General features: G+C 41.1%; 1 protein-coding gene across 1 annotated transcript in view; it reads left to right on the forward strand.

The window, feature by feature from the left end:
• The window catches only part of LOC309691061 (tomoregulin-2-like), a 141,450-nt gene extending 136,953 nt beyond the window's left edge, over positions 1-4,497 (forward strand). The window contains exons 9-10 of the mRNA XM_082508576.1: positions 1,252-1,410; positions 3,662-4,497. Coding sequence (XP_082364702.1) covers positions 1,252-1,410; positions 3,662-3,758 — 256 coding nt within the window. The 3' untranslated portion in view covers positions 3,759-4,497. The remainder of the gene's footprint in view (positions 1-1,251; positions 1,411-3,661) is intronic.
• Positions 4,498-14,507: the final 10,010 nt, after the last annotated feature.

Consider the following 14,507-nt stretch of genomic DNA (forward strand, 5'->3'; position numbering starts at 1 on the left):
GCACCACCTAGGTTTTCCATGTTGACTCGCATCCAAGTACTAACCAGCTCACCAGCTCACCCGACCATAACCTGCAAGACAAAACTCTGTGTTTGCATCTTTGTTTTTCAATGTGCACATTTGAAAATGCAGATTCTTTAGCCTCCACCAGGGGGCAGCACTCTTAGCAAATTCCTATGCACAAAGAAAGCGCTACAAACAACAAGTAAAGTGATGAATCCAAGGAGCAGGTGTTCTTTATAATGACAGAAAATGAACTGAATGTAGAAAAGCTGGGACCTATTGCTGCTTTTGCATCTCTTATTCTGTTGTTACTGATCTTTGTAAGCAGATAGTTTATTAAATATATGTACCTATGTCCTTATTTACATCAAAAAAGGACACATTTTAGATTTTCTCTTTTTAAGATGGTATGTGGCTTTTCTTGAAATGTGGCTCAAGTGGCTTGACCTACTTGGGATGAGCTAAATGAGTTTGGCACCCCAGATAACAAATAGTTAATATCTATCCACCCCGAAGATCATTTCCTGAGAAGGTTTTCTATAGATTTTCTATTTTCTAAAATAAAATCTGGATTTTATTTTTGTCCTAAGGTGTCAATGACAGCTCGAGCGCCACAGCTCCCCACAGCGAAAGCTTTGATTAATCGTTCAGTGTTTGATTTCACACACTGATACCAGCGCCGCACCACAAGATGGATGTATCATGACCGAATTGCATCATGCTTTAATTATAGTCCCTGCAGTAACTGTTCTTACATTCCATTATTCCCTGAGTGTCTTCCCTATTAATCTCCTGATATCAGAAGCTTGTAAGAGAAAACACAAGGAGCCCAACCTGACCAATCGCACTACTTGACGTTTTCATCTGGTTGCTTTCAGCACTTCACTGTGGCAGCTACATGTGTATGTTCTATACAGACACACAGCTTAACACACTATCTATAATGGCAGCATTAGTATGCCCACAGGCCTAGAACAAAGAGAAGATTATGCATTTTTATACCGCTAACCGCAAACCCCATCAGTCATGTTCATCTGAACAGCTACAGCTAAGGAAAAAATAAAGTCACCACACTGTCACAGAAATGCGGCGTTCCACCGCAATGTCTTTATCAAACACTCGGTGACGTTTCAATTAGAAATGCTAAAAATAATGAACCTGTCACTCCGTGCACAGGAATGACTCGCTTTCTCTCTCACTTTCCCCCCACTCTTGTGCGTTTGTGCGTCTGTGTGTGCGTGATCTCAGCTGTCACTCGGGTTTTAGGGGCCCCCATTGTGACATCAAGGAGTACAACGTCCTCTATGTGGTGCCAGGCTCCGGCAAACTGCACTATGTCCTCATCGCCTCTATCATCGGAGCACTCCAGGTGGTCATCATCTGTGTGGTGGTGCTCTGCATTACCAGGTGAGTCATGCTCGAACACACACACATATACAAAAACAGCCTACTAATGAGCCTGGGTGTGTATCTGGGAGTTACAGACTCCTGAGCATGTAGGCAACAGCTGAAAGGTCACCGAGGTTTTGGGCACACATAGAAAGTACTGTCACGTTCTCAGGGGGCACACACACACACACACACACACATATCTGAAAACCTGCAGGTGTGTATGCAAGCACAGAAACCCACACATATCTGTATAGTCCAGCATGCACACACACACAGACACTTGTGTTTTAACATAAGCATTTTGTATTCACTATAAAAACCCACCCACACTCAGAGCCACAAACACACACATTCACATATAGCCTGCAGCTTGTCTGCCTCTGGCTGACCTAAGCAATTTATGACATTTAATAAAAGATTTTAAAGGAGTTTTGACCGAGACAAAACTGCTCCTCCGAGCAAAGGAGGGAGGAGGAGGAGGGGCGAAATGAGAAAGTGGAGCAGGGTGAGAGGGTAAGGAGAGGAGATAAAGAAGCAAAGAGAGAATTTATAACACGAAATACAGCGACAGCAACACTAATGTGTCCTGCAGCGTAGCGATATCCATTTAACACAAAAACATACTTGAAAATTCTTCTACGAGTCGAAAGGAATGAACTTCCAAGCGAATCGACGCAGGCGAGCGTTTCAGCGGTTACTGACTCGCTCCATCTCTGTCAAGCCGATCGAATTTGCGCGTCATTTGTTGCGTTTTATGAATGTTGCTGGAGTTTTATGTGATTTCTGTTTGTTGTAAAGATTTGCCATTCAGTTAAAGGACAAACAGGGGGAAGTGGAAAAGGTCATCCCTATGCTTTGCCTCTTGTGTAAGAGATTTTGTGACATCTTGGAAAAGGTCTGTTCAAAAGGACTTCCCTGCAAAATACCATGTTTCCACCATTTTATTTTTATTATTCGTTACTTCTGTCTTATAAAATGAACAGAACAAACAAGGCTTTTATAACTTGAACTTCTTCTGTGGAGCCCAAGCCCTCTGGTTCCTATGAAATTGTTGGCAAAGACAATATTTTGTTTGATTTTTCAAAGATGAAGATGTTAGTCATTTCCTACAAATTCAGCATCTTATGAAATGCTATTTTCTGTTTCTGTTAAAAAAGAAAATCATGTCTCTACAGATTGTCCTCTCATTTTCCCGCTACAAAAGTCTCAAACAGGTGTTCATCTGATTTGTTTTCAGATGCTTCTTTTGTTTTTGCAGCAATAAGTTTTGCAAGCAACGCTGAGTATTGCTGAATAGCATGGCTATGTACTCAGAATCACACGGAGTGCTTTGGGTTGTTTGGCATCAGAACGTCAGGCACAGATCCTTTGGATGCTGTGGGGTTGCTGGGTGGGGCTTCCATGGATCGGTCTTTTTCTGGCAGTCTAATTGGGATCAGAGGTGCTTGAAAGTCCTTCCAATGCCCTGGGATCTTTGTTATGTTCCCCATTTGGAGGTGAATGCGGCATACATCAGTGTAGCTGCAGTCACACAATCAGACACAGCTGAAACAAATCGCAAAGAGGCTGCTCAGTCTCCAGTTGTCAGGGAATACATTTCTCCCTAGCAACCTGTGGTTGCCAGGGGGCCACTAACTGGTCCCTGGCGTGACTGGAGCTTTAACAAATTTCTCAGTGACTGCCAACAACCACTCGCCAATCGATCGCGGAATGCAAACCTTTCAGTAGGTGTGACTCTCCGGTCTCTCGGCCTGGTGGATGTGGCCTTTGGGGGTTGCACGAGTCAAAGAAGCAGGCACATGAATCCCAAACTCAGACTTATTAACAGTGAACCTGAACATATGCAACATAAAAGAAAGAAGCAGGCTCTAACTGTGATTTACAAATGTGTTTTTCTTCATGCTTGTTTAAGGTTACAAATTAAGCTTTACTTTATTTTTAGTATTCTTTTTTTAATACTCAATTTGTTGGTGCTGTTACATTCTAAACTGTAGTCATTTTTAAAAAAGGTGATTTTTACTCATTTTTCAGTCATATTGCGTGTATCATGAATTCTTTTGGTCATTATAATCGTGTGCTAACATCTGTGTCCCTGACAGGTGATTTACATGAAAAAGGTTTGGGACCTCTGCTTTAAAGTATTAAAGCAGAGGTATTGTATTGTATTAAAGCAGCAGTCTGCCATCCATGTTTCTCCCTTTAAAGTCTGAGTTATTAGATTAATATTAAAACAGTAATTCATCTTCTTCGTGATTTTGTGTTTCAGGAAGTGCCCACGGACCAACAGGATCAACCGGCAGAAGCAGAACAATGTCCACTTCAGTTCAGAGAATACCATGCGCGCCTCCACCCGACTGATCTGAGCCCAGACACACCAGACAGAGTCCCCTCTCCACGTTACGGAGCACTGTGGCGTTAGATGTTTCTTCCCCGCCCCCAAGTAGGCCAACCCTGAAAATTAGCATCTGCTTCCCATCACTCTTCGCCCTCTCTCCCAGTATGAACTCAAAGAATGTCCATGGAGGATGGTGGCAAAGCAAAGACAGAGCTGGCACACAAGTGAGGTGACAATGATTACACATTGGAGAAATGCTGTCATCAGTCACCGCCGCCGCCAGCCCCCTACCCATGCCCATGTGTCTCCTTGCACCTTTTTCTGAAGGTTTTTCCTGAAAAAAACTAAACAAAACACGAACTATGAGGACTCGGGAGGGGGGGGTGCGGAGGATACTGAATGTGTGTGTGTGTGAATGTGTATTAGATGTGTGCACTTTGGTAGAGGTGGGCTAGCTGTTCTTTGTAGATGAGGGGTACAAAGCAAATCGGGGTAGTGCAAAGCAGGGTATCTGGCTTTTAATGAGGTGTGTGTTCAGCCTGGGAGGGGGGTGGGGGGGTTTGGGGGCTACACGTGATGCCTTGCACCTTGTGTTATAGGAGACCTTTGACAGAGGGCACAATGTTATTATAGAGCTCTCTGTTCGGTTGTGACGATGACGTCAGCTACTGTATCTTGGGTTCTATTTCCAATAGTTATTACTACGTTGTCTTGATGGGGTAATTTTTCTGTAAATGTAAATAAATAATTTATATCACGAAATGTAACATATTCTGTGTCGGTCTTTGTCTGTTTTGAAGCAATGACATGTTGGTAGTGTTTATTAGTGTCATAATCATAATCTGTATCACCATCCATCCATTTTTCTCAGTGTTTTTCTGTTTCTCCAGGGGGATACTGAGGCACGGTGAGTTATTGGTTTACACCAGTGTCCCCCTTCCAGGTGGAAATGCCTGGAAAATCTCCAAGGAGAGAATGCCTGTGGCATCCTGACTGGATTTTGGAATCACCTCACCTGGCTCTTTACGACATGAAGCAACAGTCTAGTTCCACACCTACACACATCACTCTTACCTTATTCAGACTTAGTTAAAATAGGCCAGTTTAAGTCAATTTTAAAGGATGGATTGGTCATACACATACTGCATATGATCTGGATCTCACTTTTTCTCATGTGACAGTTTCATTTGTGTGATTGTTTTGTGTCAATATGGGATGGATATAGGTATACCCCACTTCTGGCCCTGTGGTATAGCTGAAGTAGACTCTGCACACAGAGCTCATGGCCATCGATGGAGGCTGGAACTTACATAATCTCAGAGATTGAAAGCCTTACTTTTTGTTTTAGCTGTTTCTTCATCACAATGATCCGAGTTACTGTTGACATCACACCAATCTGCTCAGTCAGGGAATCAGTATCATCAGGTAATCATCAGTCAGGTAAGGTTGGGAGACATTTAATCGCCTTCTATCCTTAACAGTGAATCCACCATTCTGAAGCATAAGACCAAAGCCACAGGAACTCAAACCAGCTGCTTCACACTCAGCTGTACCACATAGAAAAAGTGACACAAAAACCTGTGCTGTGATTGCAGTTCTATAGGATGAGTAAATAGTAATCTGCAGTAATGCAGATCTTGTGTTGGTTTGTTATGATGAACAGAAAGCTGAGCACGAAAGTGAAGCTGTAGCTTCACTATCAGATCAGCATTCTCACCCACATCTATGGCTGCACGTGGAGGGTAGTGACCAAACAAGTTGACAGGTTGAGGAGCTCAGTGTTTTGAGAGGGAGTCAGAGTAGACTACTCAACAGTGCAAGTTGAGGTGGTTCAATGCATCTGACTAGGATTACCTTCTGGACACCTCCCAGTTGAGCTGTTTTGGGCATCTCCAAATGGGTAAAGGTCCTGGGCTAGATCCAGGACGTGCTGGTGAGATTATGTCTCTCAGGTGGAGTTGGAGAAGGTGGCTGGACAAAGGAGGCCTGGGTATCTCTGTCCCCACAAGCAACAGAGGATGGAAGGCTAAGTTGCCAGTTCATACTACTTTATATTGCAGGGTAAAGAGGTAAAAACTTTAATATTAAGACAAATCTGAGCATGTGCCTGTCAAATGTGGGGAGGAGGAACTTCTTTTTAAGTTGACCTCTGAACTGAGCTCAGGGAGGAGCAGCTGTCCCTGAGGAGAAAGGGGGAAATGGCATAGAGAGATTTAGGGTCTGCATGATTTCTTTTGGTTTGGCTTCCTTGTATAAAAGCTTAGATTTCCGTGAGTTATTGCCCTTCCATTATTCAGATGTCACTCAGATGACTGATAACGGTGGTTTTGATCGACTCATCAGAGGCTTATTCGTGCAAATCAGCTTGCAGTCATTATTCATCTGCCTCAAACTTCCAGCAGAACATTGCTCACTAAGCAGCACTGTGATAGCAGGAAACATCAGAACTACAAGAAAGTGTCAGAAGTCCGATTGTAATTCCAGACTGAAAGTTTCTAACTTGGTAGTGCACAGAACTCTGTAACACTGTGGAGACTACATCAGCTCTATCTAAAACACAAGCAGACAGATCAAAAATGAACACACCGACATCAATACATCAAGCTCTGATGAGACAGAGAAAAAAGCCATCACACAGAATTAAAGAAAGATGGCAAAACACTGTGAAGTGCTGATGGGTGGAAGGATCTCTAAACTACCTTTCAAGAAAGTAATAAAGACCTGAGGTGGGGTAAAATAAAATGCCTTTTCAGCATTAGGATAACTATAGAATGAAAACGGCGCTTTGCTTCTTAGAGCTGAACTCCCATGAGGGGAAGCAACCCTCTGCTTTGCATCTTTGTGAAGCAGGGAATTTAAAACCCCAAACACAGCTCAAAGCCAAATTTTAACATAAAGCCTTTTAATTTTTTTTTTACAGTTACACTATAAGTCATATTGGAATTATTTTGCATTGAATAAATTACATATCTATGACTTTCATAAAATTTTATTCCACGCTATATCTGGTATTATAAACTAATTAAAAAGTTTATTATTTTTTTATTAAGTGAAAACTAGATGATCACAAAGTCAGTTAAACTTCAGGAATATCAGTCTGCTCAGTTAGGAATCAAAACATCTTTGTCTCTGGTGCAGAGTGCCAAGTGTGCCCTTCAGTTTTTTGAGGAGGGTATTAATTTACTAAATTACTCTAAAATCTGAGTTTTAATTAAACACATATGGTAAGAAGGGGATGCGGTTCTGTAGTAAATTAGGCTCCACCCACCTTATCCAGCCACAACAGTAGTACTATACAGTGCTACATCAGCTACTGACACATGAACATAATTACTGATGGTGTTAATTACTCTTACATGAGTTCCTTTCTGCACTGAATGCATTTACTTTTGATACGCCAACATTATATTAATATACACTTACAATGAATTCAGTGCGAGTTTGCTCAGCTGTTGTTGTTGGGATTTTTTTCACCTGATTCCTAAAACTAAACTATAAACTAAAACTAGGAGAGAAAAAATATTTTTGTTACTTTTTGTTACTGTGAATATATAAATATGTATTAAGTGTAATTATTATTTATTTATTTATTTTAGTTGTGGTCAGTTTGATCAGAAACTTGGTGAATCTGCTTACTGAGGAGATGACTTTGTTTCACGTGTTTTTGTATTATTGTAAAATTCTGATCTTCTCCATTTTTTTCCATTGAATCACCAATTAGATAATAAAGGACGAAAATAAACCTTGAGTTAAAACGGGCACTTTTTAAAAACTGTTTTAACAGTAACAGGTAACCACAGTGCAACAGGTGTCAGCCGCCACCAGATGGCGCTGCATTCACCGGAACTTGACCTCAGCATGCGCCTCTTCTGTACACAGCCGCGTCACAGATGCGGTAACATCACTGAGAAAGTGTGTGTTTGACGAGCTGTGCTAAAAAGTGGAATCACGGACTCATCAGAACTCATTTCTCATATCGAAACTGTTTGTGTAGTTGTCGTGGCCGAGTGGTTAAGGCGATGGACTAGAAATCCATTGGGGTCTCCCCGCGCAGGTTCGAATCCTGCCGACAACGAATTGATGTTTTAAAAACCGGTAATAGGGACGTGAGGAAATCATTACTGCTTACTAGAACCGCTATGTTTCTCTGTCATTGTATCAATTTCACGGCACCTGTTTGACATTAAATAGTATAAAACACTGGCATTACTAATAACCTCATTGTAGGTGCTGTTCTATTTAAGCCCAGAGTTCTAATAAATGTGATTAGTAACACCTGTCTTTATTTATGTCAAAACGTCTGCTGCATGGAAAAAGGTCTGTTCGAGGATTAAAGCTGATTTCCTTTGGACCTGACTCATCCAGTCACGATTAACGTGTAGCCTTCTTGTTGCCTGTACAGATGATTTAACTGTGTCCTCCATATTTGAGGCTTTTACAAGTTTTACAAGTTTATTTGTTTATTTGTTTTTGTTTTTTTTACAGATATTGAATATGATAATAGGTTCTATGGGGTGACCATATTTTGATTTCCAAAGAAGAGGACACTTGGCCCAGTCATGATGAAGTTTATAATACTGTTTGCTTAAAGAAAACTTTAACATATTTAAACAATGCCTTCTCTGATGGTGAATGGTGAAATAAAATGTCATATAGGTTTTTCCAAGTCAACAAATGCAAAAGACAGAGGATGGTTGGTCACCCTATAAGTATTGATTAAACCACCGATTTTTTACAGAATGAGTTACAAAATTACTTTTTTTTTTCCTGTGGGGCTGTTGAAGGGCGAACTGTAGAATGCACACTTCTTGAGACTTCTTCCAGGCGCCACCTAGTGCATTAAGAACATCAAAGTCACATTATTATGGGAATCGGCAAAAGACTATCCCAAAAAAGGAAAAGTTAACAATCCTAGAATTCTGCTCTGGAAAATCCTGGGTCATTTTGATAGAACTAATAACTTTAAACAATTACATAACCTATGCAGAGTTTTTTATGGAATATTCAGGAAAGGATACATTTCACGTAGCAGTAATTATAAGTATACAAAGAACAACAACATCTAATAGCACTCACATTTCCCTCCATTTTCCCACTTGCAACAAACTTTACCTCTTTAAACCTATAAGGAAGGGCGAGCAAGGTTGCTGTTGTATCAGTATCTCATAATGGAAATTGTGTAGTGTCACAGTACACACTTTACCCTTCACCCTCACTGAAATTACAAAGTAAAAAGTCATGGTTTCTTGCAGTTCAGTCATTGGTACACCCACTTATGTGTCTGCACAGAACCTGGCAGGACCCAGTCAGTGTAATCCTGTCAGTTTCCTGTCTCCCCCTGCAGCTTTAGGCTCAGATCCAATGGGCTCTAGGCCAGGGAGGAGCAGGAAGGAAATCTTTGTGAATGTCTGAGTATCTGCTCTCAGCTGAGACCCTGGAGTCTGGCAAATGCTACAGCTGATAACAAGTTCGTCCTCCAATATTTACAATTCTTCTTGCTCTTGGCATTCACCTGTTGTTCGGTTACGCACAGATACAGTAAAAATAAAGAAACTATTTTCTTTAACCTGTGCTCTGTATTGCATGCACTGTCTGTTTTACCACCAGAAGTGATATGAACATTACTTTTATTTCATTGGATGGTAAAGTGCAAACTGCGTCCAGGACAGAACCAACAGTTTCATACTGATAACACAACTTAGGCTCTTTGCAAGCATTTGCACAGACAGCATGCTAACACAAAGCAAGCCAAGATCCCAGAGTGATGATAAAGCTGAGTATAAGCTGACCCCAGGCCAGCAGACAGAGCCTGAACTTCAGCAGGTAACAAAGGCAGTGATGAGCGGTCAGCATTGCACCAGCATAGCCTCCATTGTTACTTGAATCACTGTGACGATTGCTTTGAAGTTTCTCTGGGTTGGTTTTCATCTCTGCTTTGCATTGTTAGTTTTGTGTTCATACATAAAAACTAAGAGAAAGATGCGTGTTCTCATCAGCACAGAGATTTGTGTTTGTGTGCGGAACTGTAGTCTAAGGTTTGTGTTGCTAACTGGAAGTTATGTGGCAATGTGTAACACAAAAAATAATATAATGAGTAGTGTATCAAATTACTTTTCTGGGGAGTAATTAACCCTCTCACCCATAGTGGTCACTACATTGAACAGCTATTCAAAGGCTGTTTTCTTGTATTTGTGTCAGTGTTGATGGTATACTTGCACATAAAGCACCACATTGGACACTGATGTGTCACTCCATACAGTGTCTAAGCATTAAGTTTTGGTGCTTTGTACTTCTATTGTAAAGAGCCTAGTTATAAAACTAATGATTCTGCTTGATTTCATCTTCTTCAGGAAGATTATGCAAGAACAGAACATTTATTTTCCCGCTTCTTTAAACTGTTTGATCCTATTTGCATTGACAAGCATTTAAAGGCCTCCTGTTTCTCTTTGCAAGTCAGCAGACTCTGCAGAAGATTTGAGCTTGTCAGGTCTAGTTTTGTTTTCTCTCACCCGTTACAACCCCTCTGAGCTGCAGCCGTAATAGTGGAGCGGAGGAAGAAGACACTGCCAATTTTTACTGTGGATGCAACTTCAAATTTAATGTGAGTCTGAACAAAGACCCCAAATGGACAATAACACCCACGGTTTGATTCTATGTTCACCTCATAACAACCTGCGCACATCAAAAAGAAACCCTGTAGACCAGAGCGCATTCAGGACTGGAATCTGACACCTTTCTTAGAAATGCGTGACTCCTCATCTTGCTCCTTTTTTAAACAGCATGTTCAAACATGCAGTCTTGCTTTCCAGGGTAATGAAACACGAATAATCTACATACCACTAAAAAAAATAATAATAATAACATATTCTCTACTTGAAGATCTCCCTCTGGAAAATTACAGGCGGTGCTGAGAGAAGTACCCGTGATGAATTAAAAAGAAAACAGTGAAATCAAACCATTTTGCTAGGAGGCACGTGGCTGTGTTTCAGGAACCCTCACTCGGGGGAAGCACCAAGCTGAATGACTGGGCAAGAGAGCCCTCACATTGATTTTACAATCAACAAATGGCATTTCAACCACTTTTTGCAGGGAAGAATTGGCTCATTGGTTTGAAAATTGATGGTGTTGTACACATGAAAACATGCACACTTGACCAACGAAGAAGTACACAAATGCCAGGCATTCCCTCACATTCTGAGGGCATGTGTGTAAAGCTCACCACCTTGGAAATTGGTCCATTAGCTCCAGAATTGATAGCATCGCAGAAACACACACCAAAGAAAACACACGCACACACTCTAGCAACGTACAAGGCCACCTTTAAGTGAGCGTGTGTCTAACACACGCTGGTCTGTGAAAAAGGGTCATTTAAAGATCCATCGCCATCTGTTACGGTCCCAGCATGCCATTTTCTCCTCTGTGGGGGCCTTTGATTTAACGACAAAAGGGTAACATTGCTTCCTTCCTTCCCACTGTGCAACCAGACATCCAGTCATAGCTGGTTATACAAATCAAACACTGCCGGGCATTCATCGCATCATCACAGGTATGCCCACCTGTGAGGGATTGTTGCTGGTAATCACAAACATTAGGGGTCCCATTTAAACACTGATCAGGGACTGTTTGTTGTGGTTCTTGCAAATATCACATAACCAGAGAAAACTAACTATGGAGTTTGAGTAGACAGATGGGTGGTTAGATTTGAAATACAGTTGTTTTTTTTGTTTTTTGCAGATTTGCTGGAAAATCAGTTTTGTGGTTTCCAAAAAATCAAAATCTGTTAATCCAAAATTATGTTTTGGGAGATTTAAAGGCCTCAAAATGCCTAATTATCTCCAACATATGAGTTAGTTCAAAAGCACAAATCTATTGTGTCCTGTTGTGTATTGGTCCTACTTTGGTAGGAATTTGGGTCTTTTGTCTTGGTCTTGAGCTTTGGTCTCTATAGCTAATTCCCAAGCTCACCCATTTAAATTTTGTTAAAGGGTTTAAGGTTTGTCTTCACGAATAACTTGGTTGGACAGCAGGTTTTGACACAGGCAGCTGTAGGTGCAATTTGTCTTCTAGGTCTAACTACTAACTGGACTCCATGATCACTAGCACTCAACTCTGTTGGTGCCCTTTGGAGCAATTTAGATGCAGTTATAGATATAACATGCAAAATTATATCCAATATTTTTAAGCACCAGTTAGACAGTATCTGTCCTGGTGACAAACCTGGAAAGTCTTCCTATCGTCAGCTAATAATTTAATACTGTCTCATGCAGATGTTGCTCTAAAAATCCAACTTGCTGGTAACAAAAATATCCCCCCACCCAACTGTTCTCCTTATCTCTACGCAACTTTTTTTAGCCTCTTTTTGTTTGTTGTTTTGAATTTAGGACCTGCAAAATCCATTCTCGGTGGGGCAGCAAAACCTTGTCTTGGTCACCGAAGTAATTAACACCAAAGTGATGATCAAATGGATTTAGAAAGTCAAGACAAAAAACTGAGCAAATAGAAGAGTGTGTTGTATCTTGCTAATGCTGGAGCAGGTTTTCCTAAAAAGTAGACTGACGTGTATTTAAGATGATGAGTAATGTTTTTGTTTAATCCACTGACAAAGGTCCCAGACTTAAACATCACTGTGAATTCAGTATCCATAATGCACATGCAGCAGTTAAATAAAAGCAAAGATTCACTGAACTATCTGTCAGAAAAGCTCAACACGAGAGCTGAACACTTGAAATTTCAGAGCATAATATCTGAGAGTATACAAGAGTCTGTCATTAAATGTGGTACAAATTCTGCCTCAGGGTCTTTCAGTTGCATTCTTGCATCCACAAACATGTCCTGAAACAACATGCAAAGGATGGGCGCCATTTTTCAAAGCTGACAAACTGATACAGTTAACAATGACAAGGAAGCACGGTACAAAAAAGCAGGAAGAAAGATTAAAGGTGCTCCATTGTTTGAGAAGCTATCCCTGTCAAAAAGTACAATGTTAAGGTGAAACAGGCTTCTTCTTCTTCTTCTTCTTCTTGTGGCAGAGGTCGCCACAGCAAATGATCTTCCTCCATCTCACCTGATCCATCCTATTCTATCAAGCAAACCCTCTGCATGTCCTCCTTCACTACATAGATGAATCTTCTCTGTGGTCTTTCTCTTTTCTCCCTGGCAACTCCACATTCAACATCCTTTGTCCAGTATAACCACCTCCTCTTTACATGTCCAAACTATCTCAGTCTTGTCTCTCTAGCTTTGTCTCCAAACCACTTGATCTGAGCTGTCCCTCTCATTTCTAATCCTGTCCATCCGGGTCTCTCCCAGTGAAAATCTTCATCTTAGCCTCCTGTCTTTTTATCATCACGACAGGTGTCACTATCACTATCTTGTAAACTTTCCTTTTTACTCATCTCCACCTACCCCACCCTGCACTCTCTTCTTCATCTCTTTTCTGCATACATATTGTCTGTCTTACTTCTACTGACTTTCGTTCCACTTCTCCCCAGAGCATACCTCCTCCTCTCTAGGCTCTCTTCCACCCGTCTCCACTATCACTATGGATTACAGTATTGTCTGCAAACATCAAAGTCAATGTCTGTCACCACTGCAAACAAAAAGGCATATTTTTAATTACCGGTAATCAAACTGGTTACGTTGCCTTTAGAAAAAGAGGAAAGTGAACCAAAACTGCTGACTTTTTTGCAAAGAGATTCTAAATGATCCCCCATGCATGAAACCGCATGTCAGATTCAATGAAACTAGTTCATCAACTATTCTTGAATGATTAGTCATCCACCCAGATACTTTGCCAGCAGCCAACGGTTACAGCCACTCCCCCTGCTGCTGGTTTTCAAGCAACTCCAGGTATGTTTCCCAGATACAAAGGATACAAAGCTCGTTTAATCAATATAACTTGCAGAGGCTTGTTTGCTCAAAGGATTGGATATTGGGACTATGATTCTTTTCTGCAGTACTTTCAACCACTGCTTGTTTCTGCAGTTAAAAGTTTGATTATGGGAAATTTTTTTTCATGAAAAACAAGGAAAATACTAACCGAAACTGCACCTTTCAATTCAATAAAAAATGCCCAGTTGTAATGTAGGAAAAACCTTCACTGAATGGTCAGAAATAGGTCATGCACTTGCAGCCTCCAGAGGGCAAATACATCAAGTTGTATAGATATACTCCCACCAGCTCCAATAAAGACCTCTTTATTGGTTCCATCTTATCTGCAGGAAAGCTAAAGGCAAAAATAAGCAACGCAAAATTCCTTCACATAACAGAGGAAAAGTGTGAAATGTATATTTGACCATAAAGAACACTGGAGGGACTCAGGAAAGCATACGTGTTACAGAGATCACAGAAAAGAGGAAAGGAGGAATAGTGGGAACAGAGGAAAGGACAGCAAAGGAAAGGAAGGGGACAGCTGGAAAAATGACAGGATGGGGTTACCATTCCCTTCACTCTGTCCCCTGGGTGAAAGTGGGAAAAAATCAGAGTTCAAAAGCTAGGAACAAGAGGTCACGCTTTTATGTTGACTAAAGTGTGCATCTCTAAGGGGAAGAAGTGACAGAGAGAGGAGGTAGGAAAAACTGGAGTCCAGAGTTAGATGAGGAAGGAAATTTGTTTGGGCGAGTTGTGTCTAGCACTTCCACACTGCTCTGACAGCTCTTAGGCTTATTGGGCAAGTCACCTTGAGAAGAGGTGTTGGTCTTGGATGTTGGTGTGGGAATCTGTCACCTTTGAATGTACTGAAAACGGGGAGCTGGAACAGGAAAATGGAAAACTTTTG

This window comes from Aulonocara stuartgranti (assembly GCF_965226115.1).
Source record: "Aulonocara stuartgranti genome assembly, chromosome: 16".
NCBI classification, from domain to species: Eukaryota; Metazoa; Chordata; class Actinopteri; order Cichliformes; family Cichlidae; genus Aulonocara; species Aulonocara stuartgranti.